This window comes from Bos indicus x Bos taurus, chromosome 17, assembly GCF_003369695.1.
Source record: "Bos indicus x Bos taurus breed Angus x Brahman F1 hybrid chromosome 17, Bos_hybrid_MaternalHap_v2.0, whole genome shotgun sequence".
NCBI lineage: Eukaryota > Metazoa > Chordata > Mammalia > Artiodactyla > Bovidae > Bos > Bos indicus x Bos taurus.
The window spans coordinates 20,991,282-21,013,601 of NC_040092.1; the positions used below are offsets into that span (position 1 = coordinate 20,991,282).

Consider the following 22,320-nt stretch of genomic DNA (forward strand, 5'->3'; position numbering starts at 1 on the left):
GGTGGCTCAGTGGTAAAGAATTCGCCTGCAATGCAGGAGACGCCGGAGATGAAGCTTTGATCCCTGAGTCAGGAAGATGCCCTGGAGGAGGAAATGGCAACCCACTCCAGTATTCTTGATGGGAAAAATCCCACAGACAGAGGAGCCTGGTGGGCTACAGTCCACTGGGGTCACAAAAGAGTTGGATACGATTGATGTTACTGAACACACACACACACAAACACACACACACAAACACACACACAATCTTCAATGACTTTTTTTTGAGTTTTGGACTTAGATTCACAGGGTCCTCTTACTGGGACCTTAATTCACATGAAAATTAAGTTGTCTGCTAACTCAGTACAGGACATCTTTTTTCTAATGCAATGTGAGATTTTGCATTAAACCATTGAAAAGGTTCCTAAGAGGAGAAGCCACGTGCCTTGCTATGGGTGGCCCCAGAGGATAGGGACAATGATAGAAATGCAGGTGGAGGAATTCCCTGGCAGTTTAGTGGTTAAGACTCAGTGCTTTCACTGCTGTGGGCCTGGGTTCAGTTCCTGGTCAGGGAACTAAGAACCCACAAGCTGCATGGAGCGGCAAAAAAAAAAAAAAAAAATGCAGGTGGACATAAGCCAGGTGTGAGACTGTCTTATCCCCACCTCACAACTGTCCTTTTGCCTACTGTTTTGGAAATTGTCTTCACTTAGGTGGCCAGGCTGGAGCGGAATTTTTACCTTACCAAACGTGAGCTGGAGAAGATCCAGAATGAGCTGGCAGCGATCCAGAGGGAACTGGAAGCTCTGGGGGCCAAATATGAGGCGGCCATACTGGAGAAGCAGAAGCTGCAAGAGGAAGCCGAGATCATGGAGAGACGGCTGATCGCGGCCGACAAGCTCATCTCGGGGTTGGGCTCAGAGAATGTCAGGTCAGCCTGAGTAATGGGCCCTCCTGCTAAGTGGCTCTAAGCCACACTTTGAGGGGATTTTAAAAAATTAATATTTATTTGTTTGTTTCTTGGTTGCACTGGGTCTTGATTGTGGTATGTGGGATCCAATTCCCTCACCAGGGATCGACCCAAGGCCCCCTGCATTGCGAGCATGGAGTCTTAACCACTGGACCAGGGAAAGTCTGAAAACCTGTGGTTTGTGAGTGAACATCAGCAACAGAATTTCTCACCATATGGAATCTTTATTCTACACTGCATTTTGAGCTGAAAACCATGTGAAAAAGTTCTGATTTTACTATTATCATGTCTAAGATGGATAATGCCTGTTTTATAGATTCTTTTTCTTTAATTAAGATTTTTTGATGTTTAAAGTCTTGATTGAATTTGTTACAATATTGCTTCTATTTTATGTTTTGGTATTTTGGCCATGAGGCATGTGGGATCCTCCTTCCCTGACCAGAGATTGAACCCCCTTGAAAGTCAAAGTTTTAACCACTGCACCACCAGGGAAGTCTCCTCTCTCTCTCTCTCTTTCTCTCTCTCTCTCTCTCTATATATATCTTCTTTTAAAATTAGGTCTCAGAAGGCAATGGCACCCCACTCCAGTATTCTTGCCTGGAAAATCCCATGGACGGAGGAGCCTGGTAGGCTGCAGTCCATGGGGTCGCTAAGAGTCAGACACGACTGAGCAACTTCACTTTCACTTTTCACTTTCATGCATTGGAGAAGGAAATGGCAACCCACTCCAGTGTTCCTGCCTGGAGAATCCCAGGGACGGGGGAGCCTGGTGGGCTGCTGTCTATGGGGTCGCACAGAGTCGGACACAACTGAAGTGACTTAGCAGCAGTGTTACTGAATGACTGTTTAGGAGAGGGAGTGCAGCGGTAGAGACAGGGAGAAACTAGTGCCCTGGAGCCTGGGAATGTTTGTTTCTTTTTTAAAATTTTAATTGGAGGCTAATTATTTTACAATATTGTAGTGGGTTTTGCCATACATTGACATGAATCAGCCATGGGTGTACATGTGTTCCCCATCCTGAACCCCACTCCTACCTCCCTCCCCATCCCATCCTTCAGGGTCATCCCAGTGCACCAGCCCTGAGCATCTTGCTTCATGCATCGAACCTGGACTGGCGATCTGTTTCACATATGATAATATACATGTTTCAATGCTATTCTCTCAAATCATCCCACCCTCGCCTTCTCCCACATAGTCCAAAAGACTGTTCTATACATCTGTGTCTCTTTTGCTGTCTCGCATTTAGGGTCATCGTTACCATCTTTCTAAATTCCATATATATGCGTTAGAATACTGCATTGGTGTTTTTCTTTCTGACTTACTTCACTCTGTATAATAGGCTCCAGTTTCATCCACCTCATTAGTACTGATTCAAATGTATTCTTTTTAATGGCTGAGTAATACTCCATTGTGTATATGTACCACAGCTTTCTTATCCATTTCTCTGCCAATGGACATCCAGGTTGCTTCCATGTCCTGGCTATTATAAACAGTGCTGCAATGAACATTGGGGTACATGTGTCTCTTTCAATTCTGGTTTCCTCGGTGTGTATGCCCAGTAGTGGGATTGCTGAGTTATATGGCAGTTCAATTTCCAGTTTTTTAAGGAATCTCCACACTGAACAGAATGTTTGTTTCTCGATGACCTTTAACCCCAAGTCCTTTCTGGACCCGTCTGGAGGAGGACCTTCTCTGTTGCTGGTGCCCCTTGTGGCTGGTTCACTCCTGACCTTCACTTTTAAGCAGGTGGAGCTGTTTGATGCTTACGGGCAAGGGGATCACTGGGCCACAGATGGTCCACTGGATGTGATGCAGTTTCTAACCTGAAACCTGTAAAAATGTATGGAAAACGCTGGAAAATATTGCTTGCTTGTGGGAAACAAACCATTTTACATATGTCTAAAATCTGGAAAGGCTTCCCTGGTGGTTTAGTGGCTAAGGCTCCGTGCTCCCAAAGCAGGGGGCCCGGGTTCCATCCCACATAGCTTCCTGTGTAGCTCAGTCGGTAAAGCATCTGCTGGCAATGTGGGAAACCCAGGTTCAATTCCTGGGTCAGGAAGTTCCTCTAGAGAAGGAAATGGCAACCCACTCCAGTATTCTTGCCTGGAGAATCCCGTAGACAGAGAAGCCTGGCGGGCTACAGTCCATGGGATGGCAAGAGTTGGACACGACTAGGTGCTTTGTTTCTTTTGGGTTCCATCCCTGGTCAGGGAACTAGATCCCACATGCTGCTAACTGAAGAGTTCCCATGCCCCCCGAGATCCCATGGCCTGATGAAGATTGGGAAGACCCCATGTGCTGCAATGAAGACTCGGCACAGCCAAATAAACACTAACAAATAAAATCTAGAAGACTTTGGCCGCTTACTAGAAGAGGCCAAATGAAACACCTGCTTTCTTTTTTCTTGGTCAGAATTTTGTCACCCAGTAGGATAGGGGCTCATGCTCTGCTGGCATGTTTATAAGCTATTGGTTAGGCGTTTGGAAACAATTTGATTACAACTTAATGCATATCTTTGAGACCAAATGTATCCCCCAAACATTTATTGAGGCCCCGGTTAGATGCTGGGTTCTGCGGAGCACCTGGGATTGAACAAAGCCTTTGAAAACATTGGATTCGCTAGGCGGGGAACTGGCAAAGTGAGCCAGTGGTCTCTGTTCTCAACAAGAAAAGAGTTATCTCAGGAAACGTTTCCTTCTGGCGAGCCCCCTCCTGGCCACATGTCAGGCTGGTTCTTCTAGAAGGTTCCTGTGGGTTGTCCCGGAAGGTGATGCCTCAGGGCAGCCCCTGCCTCCGTCTCCTGTGCCAGGTGGCTGAACGATTTGGATGAGCTGATGCACCGGCGGGTGAAGTTGCTGGGCGACTGCCTGCTGTGCGCAGCCTTCCTGAGCTATGAGGGCGCCTTCACGTGGGAATTCCGGGATGAGATGGTCAACCAGGTATGGCAGAACGACATCCTGGAGCGGGGGATACCCCTGAGCCAGCCCTTCCGACTGGAGAACCTGCTCACAGACGACGTGGAGATCAGCAGGTGAGGGCGACCCCGAGCTGGGAGGACCAGGGGAGCCTCGGGGCAGCGTGCAGAGCTGGCGGTGTGCCTGCCTGACCCACCTTCACAGAGACTGCAGGGAGCAGCTGACCGCCCAGCTTCCCCGATTTGGATGCTCCCGGTCAGTTCACAACTCAGCCAGAAAAGTCCCCATTTCCCCTGTCGCTGTCCCTTCCAGGTGGGGCTCCCAGGGGCTGCCCCCTGACGAGCTCTCGGTTCAGAACGGCATCCTCACCACCCGGGCCAGCCGCTTCCCCCTCTGCATCGACCCCCAGCAGCAGGCCCTCAACTGGATAAAGAGAAAAGAGGAGAAGAACAACCTGCGGGTACGGCCGCCCCCTCCCTCCATGTCCTCGCCCTCCTGCTGCACTGGGGCCCAGCTCTGTTCTCCCAGTATTCCCGAGCCTCCAGGAAGGCCAAGCTGAAATGCCACCATCCCGAGGCCCCAGGCAGACTGTCCCCTTCCTGGGCCCTCCACCCCATTGAGTCTTGGAGGGTGGCTTGTGAACCACCTTGAATCTGACCCTACGCTCTGCCCTGGTGGCTCAGACAGGAGCCTGCAATACAGGAGACCCAGGTTCAATCCCTGGGTTGGGAAATCCCCTGGAGAAGGGCATGGCAACCCACTCCAGTATTCTTACCTGGGAAATCCCGTGGACAGAGGAGCCTGGTGGGCTACAGTCTATGGGATCACAAGGAGTCAGACACGACTGAGTGACTTACACATTTTTTGCCCTGTATGTTGCCTCCCAGGCTGTGAGCAACCTAAAGGCAAAGTCAGTTCAGTCAGTTCCGTCACTCAGTCACGTCCGACTCTTTGAGACCCGTGGACTGCAGCACGTCAGGCTCCCCTGTCTATTACCAGCTCTTGGAGCTTGCTCAAACTCATGTCCATCGAGTCAGTGATGCCATCCAACCATCTCATCCTCTGTCATCCCCTTCTCCTCCCACCTTCAATCTTTCCCAGCAGCAGGGTCTTTTCCAGTGAGTCAGCTTTTATCAGGGGGCCAAAGTTTTGGAGTTTAAGCTTCAGCACCAGTCCTTCCAATGAATATTCAGGACTGATTTCCTTTAGGATTGACTGGTTTGATCTCCTTGCAGTCCAAGGGACTCTCAAGTCTTCTCCAACACCATGGTTCAAAAGCAGCAATTCTTTGGCACTTAGCTTTCTTTATAGTCCAACTCTCACATCCATACATGACTACTGGAAAAACCATAGCTTTGACTAGACAGACCTTTGTTGGCAAAGTGATGTCTCTGCTTTTTAATATGCTGTCTCAGTTGGTTATAGCTTTTCTTCCAAGGAGCAAACATCTTTTAATTTCATGGCTGAAGTCATCATCTGCAGTGATTTTGGAGCCCCCAAAATAAAGTCTGTCACTGTATCCATTGTTTCCCCATCTACTTGCCATGAAGTGATGGGACCAGATGCCATGATCTTAGTTTTCTGAATGTTGAGCTTTAAGCCAACTTTTTCACTCTTCTCTTTCACTTTCTTCAAGAGGCTCTTTAGTTCTTCTTCACTTTCTGCCATAAGGATGATGTCATCTGAGTATCTGAGGTTATTGATATTTCTCCCAGCAATCTTGATTCCAGCTTGTGCTTCATCCAGCCCAGAGTTTCGCTTGATGTATTCTGCATATAAGTTAAATAAGCAGGGTGACAGCCTTGATGTACTCCTTTCCCGATGTGGAACCAGTCTGTTGTTCCACGTCCAGGCAAAAGCAGTACTTTATTCATCTTTGCATCCTGCCCAAGCAGTGCAGGGCTGGGAGGCCTTAGCTTGATCACTTTCTTTTTGGAGGGCAGAGGAGGGGCTTGATTGAGATAAAATTTGCCTACCATATAATCCCCCCATTGGAAGCATACAGTTCCGTGGGTCTTAGTATATTACACACTGAGTTGTGTAACAATCACCAGGACCAGTTTTTATCACTCCCCCCGAGAAGATACTGTGTCCTTTAGCCATACCGCCTCCCAAACTTTCACTTCCCCTCCTGCCCACTCACCCACCCCAGCCTCTGGCAACCACTGATATATTATGCATCTCTATAGATTTGTGTATTCTGGACATTTCCAGTGAATGGGATCATACAGCCTGTGGCCTTTTGTGACTGTCTTCTTTCACTTAGCAACATGTTTTTCAAAGTTCATTTTCCCTGCTTAGCAAAGCCAACGTTTTTAACAGACTTTGTTCAAGTCCAGGGCTCAGCAGAACCCAGGATCTAACAGGGGACTCGATAAATGTTTGAGGGATGCATTTTGTCTCCAAGATATGTGTTAAGCAGTAACCACGGTGTTTCCAAACACTTAATCAACACGTATTGTAGTTTGTAACAGTATTTCACTCCTTCTCAGGGCTTAATAGTAGTCCATTGCATGGATGGACCACAAACTGTTTATCTGCATATCAGCTGATGGACATTTGTGTTTTTTCTACTCTTTGGCTGTCCTGAATAGTGCTGCTGTGAACATTCACATGCAAGTTTTTTGTGGGCATGTGTTTTTAATTTTCTTGGGTGAAATCACTGGGGCTCAATTACTGAAATAATTAACAAATTCATGATTTTAAAAAATATTTTCCGTATTTTTTCTGGTCTTCCTTCCTGGTATGTACATGCGTTTAGGAGAAGCATCCCAAGGTCAGGGGAACATCTGTCCCTAAACTTCACATACAGCTATTGTAGGATAAGTATCATTAATGCAGGAATATTTCTTGACATCCCTCTTCCCTGAGTCTGCCAGAGAGTTTTGCAATTGCCAGCCCACTCCTAGCCCCCAATCCTACTCCTATTCCCATCCTATCTCTTTTTAAAAAAATAGATATTGTAGGTCTTATTTTATTTATTTATTTGTGGCTGCACTGAGTCTTTGCTGCTGCCTGAGGGCTTTCTCTAGATGTGGTGAGCAGGGGCCACTCTGTAGTTGTGGGATGTAGGCTTCTCACTGCAGTGGCTTCTCTTGCTGTGGAGCATGGGCTCTAGGGCTTGTGGGCTTCAGCTGTTGCCTCTTGCAGGCTCTAGGGCAAGGGCTTGGTAGTTGTGGCACATGGACTTAGTTGCCCTGCGTCACGGGGCGTCTTTCCAGGCCAGGCATCCAACCCGTGTCCCCTGCAATGGCAGGTGGATTCTTATGCACTGGATTACCAGGGAAGTCTCCCATCCTATGTCTTAAAGAGGGAAGGCTCAACTTATGGGGTGAGAGGCTAAGTACACCAATGTAATAAGATAGGGTAGAGAGGAAGGGAAGAGGAAGCCCCAGGGGCTGGAATAGAGGAAGAGTTTTTACAGATGTTTTGAGGAATGAGATCAGGAAGCAGTTGCAAGGTTTGGAGGGAAGTGAACAAAAGAGAGAAGATTAACGCAAACATTTTTTGTGTTTTGTGGGCTCAGTGTTTGGACTCTTTTCGAGGTTTTCTGAGAGATGTGATGAGATTCTCTCCTGATCACTTTTTTTTTTTAATTATTTTTGACTGTGCTGGGTCTTCACTTGCTGCGTGGGCTTTTCTCTAGTTGCGGCCAGTGGGGGCTACTCTCTAGCTGTGGTACATGGGCTTCTCATCGCAATGGCTTCTCTTATTGCACTGCACAAGCTCTAGGGTGTGGGGGCTTCAGGAGCTGTGGCACATGGGCTCAGTAGCTGTGGCTCCGGGGATCTAGACTGCAGGCTCAGTAGCTGTGGAGCATGGGCTTAGTTGCTCCATGGCATGTGGGTTATTCCTGGATCAGGGATTGAACCCATGTCTCCTGCCTTGGCAAGTGGATTCTTTACCACTGAGCCACCGGGGAAGCCCGGAAGGTGGATTCTTAATCACTGGACCACTGGGGAAGTCCTCTCCTGATCGCCTTTGGCTGCTGAACTGTGCTTTCGAATAAGGCTGCTTGGAGCCTGACCCTCATGGATTTCTGGGTTTATACAGGTTCCACACCCTGCTTCTGTCCCTCTTCTGTTTTTCTCTCTGCCTCCCTTCAAGGTGCTCACACATCCACTGCCGCCTCCAAGGACTTTTTTTTCCCCCTTGAATTTGGCAAATCAGCTGATTCTTAGCCTTTGCCTCCCCGCCCTTACAGGTGGCATCCTTTAATGACCCCGACTTCCTCAAGCAGCTGGAAATGTCCATAAAGTATGGGACCCCCTTCCTGTTCCACGATGTGGATGAGTACATCGACCCTGTGATTGACAATGTCTTAGAAAAAAACATCAAGGTCTCCCAAGGACGGCAGTTTATCATTCTGGGAGACAAGGAAGTGGACTATGATTCGAATTTCAGACTGTATCTGAACACCAAGCTGGCCAACCCCAGATACAGCCCTTCCGTGTTTGGGAAAGCCATGGTGATCAATTATACTGGTAAGGATGTACAGAAGGTCAGTGTCAAATTTAGGTGGAGACACATTCGGAGCTGGAGGCTCTCATGGGACTTCATTTCATTGTGAATCATTCTCTGAGTCACACCTTTCATAGTCAGTCCATCATTACTTGGTCTTCCCCAGAGGCTCAGCAGGTAAAGAACCTGCCTGCAATGCAGGAGACCTGGGTTCGATTCCTGGGCTGAGAAGATCCCTTGGAGAAGGAAATGGCAACCCACTCCAGTATTCTTGCCTGGGAAATCCCCTGGACAGAGGAGCCTGGTGGGCTACAGTCCAGGGAGTTGCAAAGAGTTGGACATGACTGAGCAACTGAGCATACACGCCTAGAAGTTCTTAATGAGGAAGGAACATCTAGAAGGTTCTGGGGCCCTGTAGAAGGCAATGAGTTATGTGTCTTGAGACATGATAAGTCTGGACCACAGGACTCAGACATTCACACTCGGAGCCAGGTGAGACCCCTCTCTGCTGGGGCAGAAAGCTACTCTCTGTTTGTGTATTTAAATATATGGCTTGGTTTTAGGTTTTCTTCTTCCTCTCAGTTGAATTCTGTTAGGAATCAAACGTCATCTTCCACATTTTCTAGATGGTCACACAGGTTCCTAGATGGGTTAATCAAGTTTACGTAGGCTTTAGGGGATTCCCTGGCAGCCCAGTGGTTAGGACTGGGAGCTTTCACTGCCAAGGGCTTGGGTTCGATCCCTGATTGGGGAACTGAGTACCCGCAAGCCATAAGGTATGGCCAAAAAGAATTGGGTTATGCTTTCAGCAAGGGTCCCCCCAAGTGTAGGAGCCCCGAATTTGATCTTAATGCATCATCTCTCTTGCTGTTCACCTCTCCACGTAACAGCATCTCTGTTTCAAACTGTCCAATATTTTTCACCTGGGGCTTTATAATGTTTTTTAATTAAATTATTTTTTAATTGAAGGATAATTGTGTTGGTTTCTATCAAACATCAACATGAATCAGCCATAGGTGTACATATGTCCTTCCCTCTTGAACCTCCCTGAAGAATGGTTTTGATAGAAGAGTGAGTCCTCATGTTCCTGAGATGCTGGGCCCACCCTCCTGTCATCCCAGGCGCCACTGTGTAGGGGAGAACACACAGGGACCAGCTTGTTGGGGGGACGGCAGTAAAGGACCTCCCTCTGTCCCCCCACAGTCACGCTGAAAGGCCTGGAGGACCAGCTGCTAAGCGTGCTGGTGGCCTACGAGAGGCGCGAGCTGGAGGAGCAGAGGGAGCACCTTATCCAGGAGACGAGTGAGAACAAGAACTTGCTGAAGGACCTGGAGGACTCCCTCCTCCGGGAGCTGGCCACCTCCACGGGGAACATGCTGGACAACGTGGAGTTGGTGCAGACCCTGGAGGAGACCAAGTCCAAAGCTACGGAGGTATGAACTGCAGTGGAGGGAAAATACTTCCGTCCTGGCCCTGGAGCCCCAGGGGTGTTCCCAGGGACCCCTGTGCCTCAGGTCAACCTCTTTCAATCAAGAGTGATAGAAAACCCAGCCCCACTTGTCTTAAGTCCAAAGAGAATTTATCCTCTTAGAAAACAGGAAAGTCCAGAATGGCTTCAGGCAGGGCTGGATCCAGGACTCCAAATATCATTAAGACACAGTGTTTCTCCATGTCTGGGCTTGACTTTCTGCTGTGTTGGCTTCCTTCTCTGCCTCCCTGTGGAGCCAAGCTTCCCTCATGGTCACAGGCTGGGTCTGTCCCCTTCCTTTCCCCGAAGAGAAGAGTGAGAATCTTCTACATTACATGCTCACCCCAAATCACTCCCATGGCCTTGGGATGCCACGTGTGGATTAGTGGGACCTGAGTCACATGCTGCTTTCCCAGAGATGGGCTTGAGCCCCACATATGAATGAAAGGAGGAAATTGTGTCTCGAAATCAAACTCAGGGACGGTTATTAGAAGAAGGGGGCACAGGGCCATGATAGTCAAGCCATAAACACCTATCTACACCTCGAAAGAGGGTGGGAGCCCTTCCTATGAGCACCTCCTGGGTTTCTTTGCTGCCACCCTCTCCCTCACTCCCGGCTTCTTACTTTTTGCCCCCAGTTCATAAGTCTTCCTGGTTATGGCCTTAAGTGGCAACATGCAGCTCTTCTTTAGGTATCAGAGAAGCTCAAGCTGGCGGAGAAGACGGCCCTGGACATTGACCGGCTGCGGGACGGCTACCGGCCAGCCGCTCGGAGGGGGGCCATCCTGTTCTTTGTGCTGTCGGAGATGGCGCTGGTCAACTCCATGTACCAGTACTCCCTGATCGCCTTCCTGGAGGTCTTCGGCTTGTCGCTCAAGAAGTCGCTGCCTGACTCCATTCTTATGAAGCGATTGAAGAATATTATGGACACGTTGACCTTTAACATCTATAACTATGGCTGTACAGGTAAGTACCTCTTTGCAATGATTAGGACCAATGTGCCCTGTGTTTCCAAATGTTTTCTTCTTATAAGAACACCAGTCAGATTAGGTGAGGACCCATCCTAAACACTTCATTTTATTTTTTGAATTCATGTTTATTGATGTACAGTTGTTATACAATGCTGTGTTAGTTTCAGGTGTACGGCCAAGTGAATCAGTTGCATACATCCACTTTTTATGATTCTGTTTGCACATAGGTCATTACAGAGTATTGAGTAGAGTTCCCTGTGCTAGACAGGAGGTCCTTCAGTTCAGTTCAGTTCAGTCGCTCAGTCGTGTCCGACTCTTTGTGACCCCATGAATTGCAGCATGCCAGGCCTCCCTGTCCATCACCAACTGCCAGAGTTCACCCAAACCCATGTCCACTGAGTCGGTGATGCCATCCAGCCATCTCATCCTGTGTCATCCCCTTCTCTTCCTGCCCCCAATCCCTCCCAGTATCAGAGTCTTTTCCAATGAGTCAACTCTTCGCATCAGGTGGCCAAAGTACTGGAGTTTCAGCTTTAGCATCAGTCCTTCCAATGAACACCCAGGACTGATCTCCTTTAGAATGGACTGGTTGGATCTCCTTGCAGTCCAAGGGACTCTCAAGAGTCTTCTCCAACACCACAGTTCAAAAGCATCAATTCTTTGGTGCTCGGCTTTCTTCATAGTCCAACTCTCACATCCATACATGACTACTGGAAAAACCATAGCCTTGACTAGACAGACCTTTGTTGGCAAAGTAATGTCTCTGCTTTTGAATATGCTATCTAGGTTGGTCATAACTTTCCTTCCAAGAAGTAAGAATCTTTTAATTTCATGGCTGCAATAGTTATCTATTTTGTACATGCCTGTGTGCATGTTAAGTTTCTTCAGTCGTGTCCAACTCTTTGCGACCCCATTGACTGTAGCCCTCCAGGCTTCCCTGTCCATGGGGATTCTCCAGGCAACAATACTGGAATTGGTTGCCATTCCCCCCTCCAGGGGATCTTTCTGACCCAGGGAGCGAACCCACGTCTCTTATGTCTCCTGCATCAGCAGGTGGGTTCTTTGCCATTAGCGCCACCTGAGAAGCCGTTTTATAACTGTATGTGTATGTCCATCCCAATCTCCCAATTTATCCCTCCCCATTTCCTTTCCCCCTTGGTAACTGTAAGTTTGTTTTCTATATCTGTGGCGCTTGTCCTGATTTGTGACTAGGTTATTTGGTACCATTTTTTAGATTCCGCATAGAAGTGCTATCATATGATATTTGTCTATCTCTGTTTAACTTACTTCATTCAGTACGACGATCCCTAAGTCCATCCATGTCACTGAAAACAGTGTTATTTTGTTCTTTTTTTTTTTTTAATGGCTGAGTAACCTAATCACCTCTTAGAAGTCCTGTCTCCAGTTCTGAGGTATGGGGGATTAGGGCTTCAACTTACAGATTTTCAGGAGACGCAATTCAGCTCGTACCAGTTAGGCAGGAAAAATGTTGAGGACTATTGTTCCTATAGGCCTTACTTAAGTAACCAACTCTTCTAACATGTATAAAGTAGAATTCAAATCTCAGATTTTGACTTACACTTTTTTTTTTCAGGACATATTTTTTCTGGTTAAAAAAAAAAAAAAAGAACTCTATTGTTTTGCATCTTCCTATTCATAAAGAGTCTGTTGATGGAATGAGCCTACTCTGTAATAGAGACTGGCCATATCTGGCCCACTGTATGTTTTTGTAAATAAAGTTTTACTGGCACACAGCCATTCCCATTTCTATAAATATCCATCCATGGTGGCTTTCACAGTACAGTGGCAGAGCTGAGTAGTTATGACAGAGACTGTCTAGCCTGCAGAGCCAAGATAATTCACTCTCTGACCCTTTATAGCATCGTTTCTACTGTAAGAGCTTTTGCTTTGAGTTTTGGGTAATTGACTAGCACTTCATTCAGAAGGTGGCTCTGAACCTCAATCATACTGCCCTTCATCAGCTTGGGGACCCCCCTCCTCTTCCCAGGAGGGTGTGGTAAGTGCTTCCCAGAGACATGACCATTCCTGATACATACAATTGAGGGTCACTTTCCACTGTACTTTTGAGCATGACTGTCAGTTGAGTTCATGTGTTTTTTGTTTTTGTTTTTTGGCTGTGCTGGGTCTTAAATGTGGTGCTAGGGCTCTTCACTGCGGTGTGCAGACTTCTCCAGTTGCAGGGCATGGACTTCTCTCTAGTTGTGATGGGTGGGCTAGGTTGCCCCATGGCGTGCAGGACCCTGGTTTCCTGACCAAGGATTAAACCTGTATTCTCCAGCATTGGAAGGCAGACTCCCGTCCCCTGGACTACTGGGAAGTCCCCAAGGTCAGTTTTGCACTCAGATATTCACGGACACCAAATGCAAAGATGCCTAAATGCACCTAACTGTGCAGTTGAGGTGTCATCTCATTTCTCTAAAATTTAAGCAAGTGATGCATAAGAAACCCAGTGTTTAAATGTATTTATTTTATCCAGACCCATCTGTTGTTTCTCCTCAGGGTTGTTTGAGAGGCACAAGTTACTTTTTTCTTTCAATATGACTATCAAGATAGAACAAGCAGAGGGGAGAGTCCCCCAGGAAGAATTAGATTTCTTCTTGAAAGGTAATGAGCTTGTCTCGTTTCATGCTTTCCAACTCCCTGGACCCACAGTGCACATGCATAGGAGTTTGTTCACTAAACGACAACAGTAATTTTCCATCCTTAAAACCTGACTTCCAGTAGCACTGCTTTAGTAAACATCTCAGTTGACAGTTCCAGCCTCAGATATGGCTCGAGTTAATTTAGAGCAACCAGGCTCTGCCTTAAGGCTACCCTGAGACTGGAAACCACTCAGAGCTTCCTGGCTGGAGTCACAGACAGTGAAGAGGAAGCCAATGCCCCCTTCTCTTTCCAACCCATTTTGAGAAGTGAATTTCCCCCAAAGTGAGAGAAGTCCCAGTATAGAGCTGCTTGCACTTCCTGGTGTGTTGATGTCAGCTGTTTATGTCTCTCCTATTGTCATTAGGAAACATTTCCCTGGAGAAAAGCAAACGAACCAAGCCCTGTGCTTGGTTGTCTGACCAGGGATGGGAAGATATCATGCTTCTGTCAGAGGTATTTCCGGACAACTTTGGCAATCTTCCTGCTGATGTGGAGAAACATCTGACTGTCTGGCAGGAGGTGAGCTCATGTTCCCTTTCTGCTTCTTCCCTTCCTTGCATGTTGGTAATCTCCATACTTAATCTGTAGCCTAACTCCTTACAAGTGAGAAGATATGTCTCTGAATGACTCATGCAGAGGGTAGCCAAGGCCCTCCACCTCCCTGATGGAATCCTTTATCTGCTTCAGTTGGTTTTGTGGGAGAGCCATCCATCTTTCTGTCCCTATGTTTATCTCTCTGTCCATCCACCCTTTCATCTATCCGTCCACCCATCTATCCATCTGTCTACCCATCCATCCATCCATCCATTTATATATTAATATCTGTCCATCCATCCATCCATCCGTCTATCTGTCCAGCCATCCATTCATCCAAGACACTTTCTGAGCCTCTGTGGATTGACTGTGTCCATTGATGGGCACTGTGGACTCAACGACTCAACAGTGTTATAATAAGACTCAATTCCTTTCTTTCTAAAGTTCACAGTTTTGGAGGACAAAAAAAAAAAAAATGACAGAGCTCCCTAAAATCGCCTGTAAATTTCATCCCTTTACAGAGGCTTTTGAGACTTTCACCTAAAAAGGGGGCCCTATCTCATTTCTGAGTTGATGCCACCATGCATATTCTTTGCTTTCCCCAGTGGTATGACATGGATTCCCTGGAGCAGTTCCCATTCCCTCTGGGTTACGATGTCAACATCACCCCTTTCCAGAAGTTGCTTATTTTGCGCTGTTTCCGTGTGGACCGGGTGTATCGGGCCGTGACTGACTACGTGACTATAACAATGGGAGAGAAGTAAGTGAGCTTGTGTCTGCTTGGTCCTTTCTGTGGGGTAGTATACCTAATGTTACCTCCTCCTGGGCTCACGGATGGCAGGCATGGCCAGCTCCGGAGAGCACAATTTGGTAGCCACTCAGGAACAGTGCCATTCAAGAGAAATACAATGTGAACCACTTTTGTAAGTAGAAGTCTTCTGGTGACCACATTCACAAAGGAACAGGTGAAATTAATTTTAGTAACAGTTATCATAAGCTCATAACTATAGTACATTACTATATAACAATGTTATATATAAATAATAAGTATTAATAGTAAATAATTGTATGGACAGGGGAGCCTGGCGAGCTGCAGTCCATGGGATCCCAAAGAGTCGGACATGACTTAGCTACTCAGCAACAACAATTAATAGTAAATAAGTGAATTTAATTATTAAATGATACAAATGGACTTATTTACAAAACAGAAACAGACTCACAGACATAGAGCCAACTTATGATTACCAAAGGGAAAAGGTGGGGAGGGGGAGAGATAAACTAGGAATCTGAGATTAACATATATACCCTCAGTTCAGTTCAATTCAGTTGCTCAGTCTTGTCCGACTCTTTGCGACCCCATGAACTGCAGCACACCAGGCCTCCCTGTCCATCGCCAACTCCCAGAGTTCACCCAGACTCACATCCATTGAGTCAGTGATGCCATCCAGCCATCTCATCCTCTGTCGTCCCCTTCTCCTCCTGCCCCCAATCCCTCCCAGCATCAGAGTCTTTTCCAATGAGTCAACTCTTCGCTTCAGGTGGCCAAAGTACTGGAGTTTCAGCTTTAGCATCATTCCTTCCAAAGAAATCCCAGGGCTGATCTCCTTCAGAATGGACTAGTTGGATCTCCTTGCAGTCCAAGGGACTCTCAAGAGTCTTCTCCAACACCACAGTTCAAAAGCATCAGTTCTTCGGCACTCAGCCTTCTTCACAGTCCAACTCTCACATCCATACATGGCCACAGGAAAAACCATAGCCTTGACTAGATGGACCTTTGTTGGCAAAGTAATGTCTCTGCTTTTCAATATGCTATCTAGGTTGGTCATAACTTTCCTTCCAAGAAGTAAGTGTCTTTTAATTTCATGGCTGCGGTCACCATCTGCAGTGATTTTGGAGCCCCCAAAAATAAAGGCTGACACTCTTTCCACTGTTTCCCCATCTTTTCCCATGAACTGATGGGACCGGATGCCATGATCTTTGTTTTCTGAATGTTGAGCTTTAAGCCAACTTTTGCACTCTCCACTTTCACTTTCATCAAGAGGCTTTTTAGTTCCTCTTCACTTTCTGCCATAAGGGTGGTCATCTGCATATCTGAGGTGATTGATATTTCTCCTGGCAGTCTTGATTCCAGCTTGTGTTTCTTCCAGCCCAGCGTTTCTCATGATGTACTCTGCATATAAGTTAAATAAGCAGGGTGACAATATACAGCCTTGACGTACTCCTTTTCCTCTTTGGAACCAGTCTGTTGTTCCATGTCCAGTTCTAACTGTTGCTTCCTGACCTGCATACAGATTTCTCAAGAGGCAGGTCAGGTGGTCTGGTATTCCCATCTCTTTCAGAATTTTCCACAGTTTATTGTGATCCACACAGTCAAAGGCTTTGGCATAGTCAATAAAGCAGAAATAGATGTTTTTCTGGAACTCTCTTGCTTTTTCCATGATCCAGCAGATGTTGGCAATTTGATCTCTGGTTCCTCTGCCTTTTCTAAAACCAGCTTGAACGTCACGAAGTTCATGGTTCACTTATTGCTGAAGCATGGCTTGGAGAATTTTGAGCATTACATTACTAGCATGTGAGATAAGTGCAATTAATTATAAGAGTATAATATCTAATATATTAATATATAATATAAATAATATATATTTTAATAATACATAGTTGTATTTAACTCAAATATTGAAATCTTAACATGTCGTTAGTGGAGATATTTTGAATTTTTTTGGTATCAAGGCTTTAAACTCATACAGCACAATACACCACATCTCAGTTTGAACTAGCCACACTTCAAGGCCTCAATAGCCACACATGCCTGATGGTTACCACATTGGAAGCTCTGGAATCAAGCGCAAAGCTGGATGGGTAACTTAGGGTATGTGTGTACTCAGTCACTTCAATTATGTCTGATTCTTTGTGACCTTATGGACTGTAGCCCGCCAGGCTCCTCTGTCCATGGGATTTCCCAGGCAAGAATACTGGAGTGGGTTGCCATGCCTTCCTTCAAGGCATCTTCCTGACCCAGGGATTGAACCCGAGTCTCTTAAATCACCTGCATTGCCAGGAGGGTTCTTTACCACTGGCGCCACCTGGGAAACCTGTGACAAACTCAAATCTGCCTCTGTGGCTGGCAGGTGATGGAAATGAGTGAACAAGACTGCACAGGGACAGGGGCAAACTGGAGCGGTCAAGTCCTGGCCAGGAGCCCCTTAACCTCTGCTGACTGATGCCAGGTGGTGGTGGGGACCCAGATCTCTGACTCTTCAAAGCAAACTAGAAATTTGGATTTCTACACAAAATCTCCCAATCTTTATGTGCTGGCAACTAATTTTTTAAAAATCTTGATATATTGGCCATTCAGGACATGCCTGTGAAGCTGCTGGTGTGGGACTTCTGGGTTCAGTGCCCAGGGCACATCCACCTGGAAGGCTGGCCTGTCACGAGGCACCCAGCTCAGAGCAGGTCTCCTGAACCCAGCCGGGATGTATCGGGCTATGCAGAGAGGTCCCTGTGATCCAGGAGCTGATCATCCAGTGAGTGAGATGTGTGTGAACACTGGATACCTAACAAGGAAGGCTGAGCAAAGAATGACAACAGAGGAGTAGTCAGAGATTCTGGATGCTGGCAGGCAGAGTGCTGGCCACACTGGCCGGTCCCTGCCCAGAGCTATCCTCCCAGGAGCGTTTTCCAGTTGTGTTTCTTTCCCTAGGTACGTGCAGCCCCCGATGATCAGCTTTGAAGCCATCTTTGAGCAGAGCACACCCAACTCGCCCATCGTGTTCATCCTGAGCCCTGGCTCGGACCCTGCCAGTGACCTTATGAAACTAGCCGAACGCAGTGGTTTTGGAGGGAACCGCCTCAAATTCCTTGCCATGGGTCAAGGTCAAGAAAAGGTAGATTGTTGTTGGAAGCAACAAGCCCTAAACGTGCTTGAGGTGCCTGGAATGAATTCGCGAATGCCTGGCTTTAAGCCAAGAGTGCCACCCACACACCAGCACCACGCCTTTCCGGTCTAAGGAGCAGGAATCAAATGTCACAGCGATGATGACAATGTGAACAGTAGTTAGTTCTAGAGCTGACCTTCAGAGATCGCCCGGGCTTGCGCTGTATGTTGGAAACAGTATGTTCTGCTATTTCCAAAGCACTTTCTTTTAAAAAATAATTAATTAATTAGGCTGTGCTGGGTCTTAGTTGCAGCATGCAGGATCTTTGGTTGTGGTATGTGGGATCTAGTTCCCTGACCAGGGCTCAGATCTGGGCCTCCTATATTGGGAGCTTGGAGTCTTAGCCACTGGACCACCAGGAAGTCCCTCCAAATCTGGTCATCATCGCATCTGGTGATCATCTCCCTCAGCCCTTGCAGCAGCCCTATTTTGGATCATGCTGTCACTGGTGGCTGCCGGTGGCCAGGCCACCCTGTCAAGGGGCAGGTGCCACTGTGTCTGAGGTTGGAGCTCTGGGTGCCGAGGGAGGCCAGTGAGTGCAGCCCAGTGAACCCGGGTGACCCTGGAGGAATGCTCAAGGGTTGTATCTTCAGAGGCTCCCTCTGCAGCTCTGGGACCACCGGCTCCTTTGTATCTTCTGCTGCAGTGGCCAGCAGGTTATGGGGGCTTGGGGAGTGTCTGGGAGAGCACGGGGTGGTGCAGCCTTGGGACACCAACACTTCCCTTCTGTCTCCGTCAGAGCAGGTGGCCCTGCAGCTGCTGGAGACGGCGGTGGCTCGTGGGCAGTGGCTGATGCTGCAGAACTGCCATCTCTTGGTCAAGTGGCTGAAGGATCTGGAGAAGTCCCTGGAGAGGATCACCAAGCCCCACCCTGATTTCCGCCTGTGGCTCACCACAGACCCCACCAAGGGCTTCCCCATTGGGATCCTGCAGAAGTCCTTGAAGGTCTGGCTGTAGGATAAACAGACGCACCCATGGCTCAGTTCCTCAGTTCACCTCCCAGTTTTGCTACCTGTGTGTGTGTGTGGTGTGTGTAGGAGAGAGCTGGGACCCCTTGCACCCCTCTTCCCCAATTCCATCTCTCTCTTCAGAGATAAGCACTGTCCAGAATAAGGTGATGATCACTGGGTGACAGTGATGATTCCCAGGCCTGTCTTTATCCCTTCTGCATGTCCCCAAAGCATGTGTGGGTTAGTTTTCACAGACTTCACATTTATTAAACCTCCTATTTTATCTCTCATGATTGGCCCACCCACAGCCCACAGAACTTGAGTGCTTGTTTCAAGGGGTTTACAGGCCCTGTTTAACTTAGTCTCCGGGGACATTCTGGGGAAAGGTTTTGTCATCTCTCTCTGCCTCTGGGACAGGTAGAGGAAAAATGTACCTCCTTCTGTTTTACATTTGAGGATCCCATGAATCAGAAAGAGGTTTAAAGAGCCTTCCTGGGGTCATTTGATGAGTTAGGGCAGAGCTGGAACAACATCTAGGTTGGGGTGTGTGTGTGTGTGTGTGTGTGTGTGTGTGTGTGTGTGTCTGGGCTGGGTCTTCGCTGTTGTGTACGGGCTTCTCTTGTGGAGTGCGTGCTCAGTCCCTTCAATCGTGTCTGACTCTTTGCAACCCCATGGACTGTAGCCCGCCAGGCACCTCTGTCCGTGGGATTCTCCAGGCAAGAATACTGGAGTGGGTTACCATTTCCGCATGGGGTTAATTGACCCGTGGCATGTGGGATCTTAGTTCCCCAACCAGGGATCAAACCCTTGTCCCCTGAATTGGAAGGTGGATTCTTAACCACTGGGCACCAGGAAAGTCCCCAATATCTAGGTTTTTTTTTTTTTAACTAATTCGCCTGGGTCCTTGACTTTCACTGTTAGGGAAACAGGGAAGACGCCCCGTTAGGATGGAGAGAAGGCCATTCTTCAGAGCCCGGCTCCTGGGTCTGGGGTCTCCATCCCCATCTGTCTCCCCTCCTGACAGGTTGTCACTGAGCCACCCAATGGGCTGAAACTCAACATGAGAGCCACGTACTTCAAGATCTCTCCTGAAATGCTGGACCAATGCCCACACCCTGCTTTCAAGTCCCTGGTCTACGTGCTGGCATTCTTCCACGCAGTGGTGCAGGAGAGGAGAAAGTTTGGGAAGATCGGCTGGAACGTGTACTATGATTTCAACGAGTCTGACTTCCAGGTGAAGATGCGGCTGCTGCCTCCGCCCGGGGACACTCCTTTCTCAGTGGTTCCTGCCCGTGTTTTCAGAAAATGGTCAGAGCCTGGCTGGCTGTGGGTTTGTGGATACCCAGGCATGTTCCTCCTCTTTTAAGGTCTGCATGGAAATTCTGAACACATACTTGACAAAAGCCTTCCAGCAGCATGACCCTCGGATCCCATGGGGTAGCCTCAAGTACCTCATCGGAGAGGTAGGAGCATCCTGGGGACCCTCTGCACCTCTCCACTCCCCCCACCCCCACTGGGGCGGGCTGGGCTATGGCCTGGCACCCCTGGTCCATGGCCTCTGAGCCCTCTGGGACTCCCTTCTTTGAAAAAAAAAAAAAGATATTTGTTTTTGGCTGTGCTGAGTGTTGTTGCTGCTTGGGCTTTCTCTAGTTGCGGAGAGTGGGGGTACTCTTCAGTGCAGTGCATGGGCTTCTATTGAGGTGGCTTCTCCTGCTGTGGAGCACAGGCTCTAGGTACAGGGTTTTCAGTAGTTACGGCTCCTGGGCTCTAGAGCACAAGCTCAGTAGTTGTGGCACACGGGACTTAGTTGTTCCATAGCATGTGGGGTCTTCCCAGACCAGGGATTGGACCTGTGTCTCCGCTTTGGCAGGCGGATCCTTTATCACTGAGCCACCCGGGAAAGCCCTGGGACTCTTCTCTTGCTCCTGCTGCCCATCAGTCAAAGGCCCCTGCGTCCCTATGATATACCTCCATTCATCACTCCATTATTACTCATTCTAAGTGAGCAGGCTTCACCTGGGGGCCCTGGACTTATTGTCCTGGGGACTCATGTTCCCCACCTAGGATGCTTCAGGCACATCACTGGAGCCCAGCTCCTGTTCAGCTGGCCTGGAGGTCCACTCTGGAGGCCACGACCTTATACAGTGTTTGTGGGAAAGCTTCCCCGGTAGCCTGCACGTGGCTCAAACAGAGACCTCACCATTCCAGAGACAAAAGGGGCTGCTGGCTTCCTGCGTTGTTTTGTTGCTTATTTGCTGTGTTTTGGGGAGTTTGGCCAATTGCACACTGGCTCCCAGCATTTCACAAGAACTGCTGTCACCCTGGGCTCTGCGAGTCTGCACACTAGCCCTCTGGTATATGACGGCCCAAAGGCACTGTGGGTAAGTACGGTTGGAGCTGTACGGTGGCCAGACAGCAGGAGTCTCACTGAGGGTGCATCTGGCCTTGACCTTGGGCTATGTGCTGGGACCTTAGGGTTCACCCTGGAGGTCTGGGTTCCCACCGGCTCTCACTCTTTTTACCGTCAGGTTATGTACGGAGGACGGGCCATCGACAGCTTTGACCGGCGTATCCTAACCATCTACATGGACGAGTACCTGGGAGACTTCCTCTTCGATACTTTCCAGCCATTCCACTTCTTCCGGAACAAGGAAGTGGACTACAAGATCCCCCCGGGGGATGTCAAGGAAAAATTTGTTGGTGAGATTTCTCAGTCATTAGAAAGTATGCTAAATATTTTATCCTAAGGGAGCCCATGCATTTCAGATGTTCTGATTTCTGCGGTTGGCTTGATGGTTCTTCTGACCCCTCCACTGTTGGGGTTCCTTGTCAGGTCGGGGGTGTTTTCTTCTGCTTTTTAGAGGGAGCGCAGCAGGCCCTTCCTAGCCTAAGACCTGATGGAGTTAGTTCAGACTTCCTGTCCTGGAATGATGGTACATATATCAGATTCTCCACTGAAGGGCAAAGTGGCCCCTGGGAAACTCACAGAGCCATTTTCTTTTCTTTTTAATTTTTTTTAAATTTAATTTTATATTTGAAAACAAAGCAGTTTATTATACTCAAATACATACATATTTGTATATATCCCCTAGATATATACTGATAAGGGAAGGAGATCAAAGATATATATACGTGTGTGTTAGTCGCTCAGTACTGTCCATTCTAGGCTCCTCTGTCCATGGAATTCTCCAGGCAAGAATACTGGAGGGGGTTGCCATTCCCTTTTCCAGGGGATCTTCCCGACTCAGGGATTGAACCTGGGTCTCCTGAACTGCGGGCAGATTCTTTACCATCTGAGCCACCAGGAAAGCTTAGACTTTATATAAACTTTTGAAGAATACATCTGAATAACCCAGTTTATTATAATTCATATATTTACTGTTAGAATATATCTAATGATCCTAAATGTTCTTTTTAATATAGTTTATATTTTTTTAAGAAATTTTATTCATCTATTTGGCTGCATCAGG

The 22,320-nt window shown here is 47.8% G+C and overlaps 1 protein-coding gene across 1 annotated transcript in view; it reads left to right on the forward strand.

Annotated features, from left to right (window-relative positions):
* DNAH10 (dynein axonemal heavy chain 10) overlaps positions 1-22,320 on the forward strand; it is a 156,587-nt gene that overhangs the window by 128,397 nt on the left and 5,870 nt on the right. Inside the window, exons 60-73 of the mRNA XM_027567005.1 lie at positions 693-910; positions 3,759-3,980; positions 4,177-4,324; positions 8,069-8,348; positions 9,529-9,758; positions 10,486-10,759; positions 13,285-13,389; positions 13,793-13,947; positions 14,568-14,722; positions 17,666-17,849; positions 18,645-18,845; positions 19,875-20,084; positions 20,218-20,313; positions 21,379-21,550. Coding sequence (XP_027422806.1) covers positions 693-910; positions 3,759-3,980; positions 4,177-4,324; positions 8,069-8,348; positions 9,529-9,758; positions 10,486-10,759; positions 13,285-13,389; positions 13,793-13,947; positions 14,568-14,722; positions 17,666-17,849; positions 18,645-18,845; positions 19,875-20,084; positions 20,218-20,313; positions 21,379-21,550 — 2,650 coding nt within the window. The remainder of the gene's footprint in view (positions 1-692; positions 911-3,758; positions 3,981-4,176; positions 4,325-8,068; positions 8,349-9,528; positions 9,759-10,485; positions 10,760-13,284; positions 13,390-13,792; positions 13,948-14,567; positions 14,723-17,665; positions 17,850-18,644; positions 18,846-19,874; positions 20,085-20,217; positions 20,314-21,378; positions 21,551-22,320) is intronic.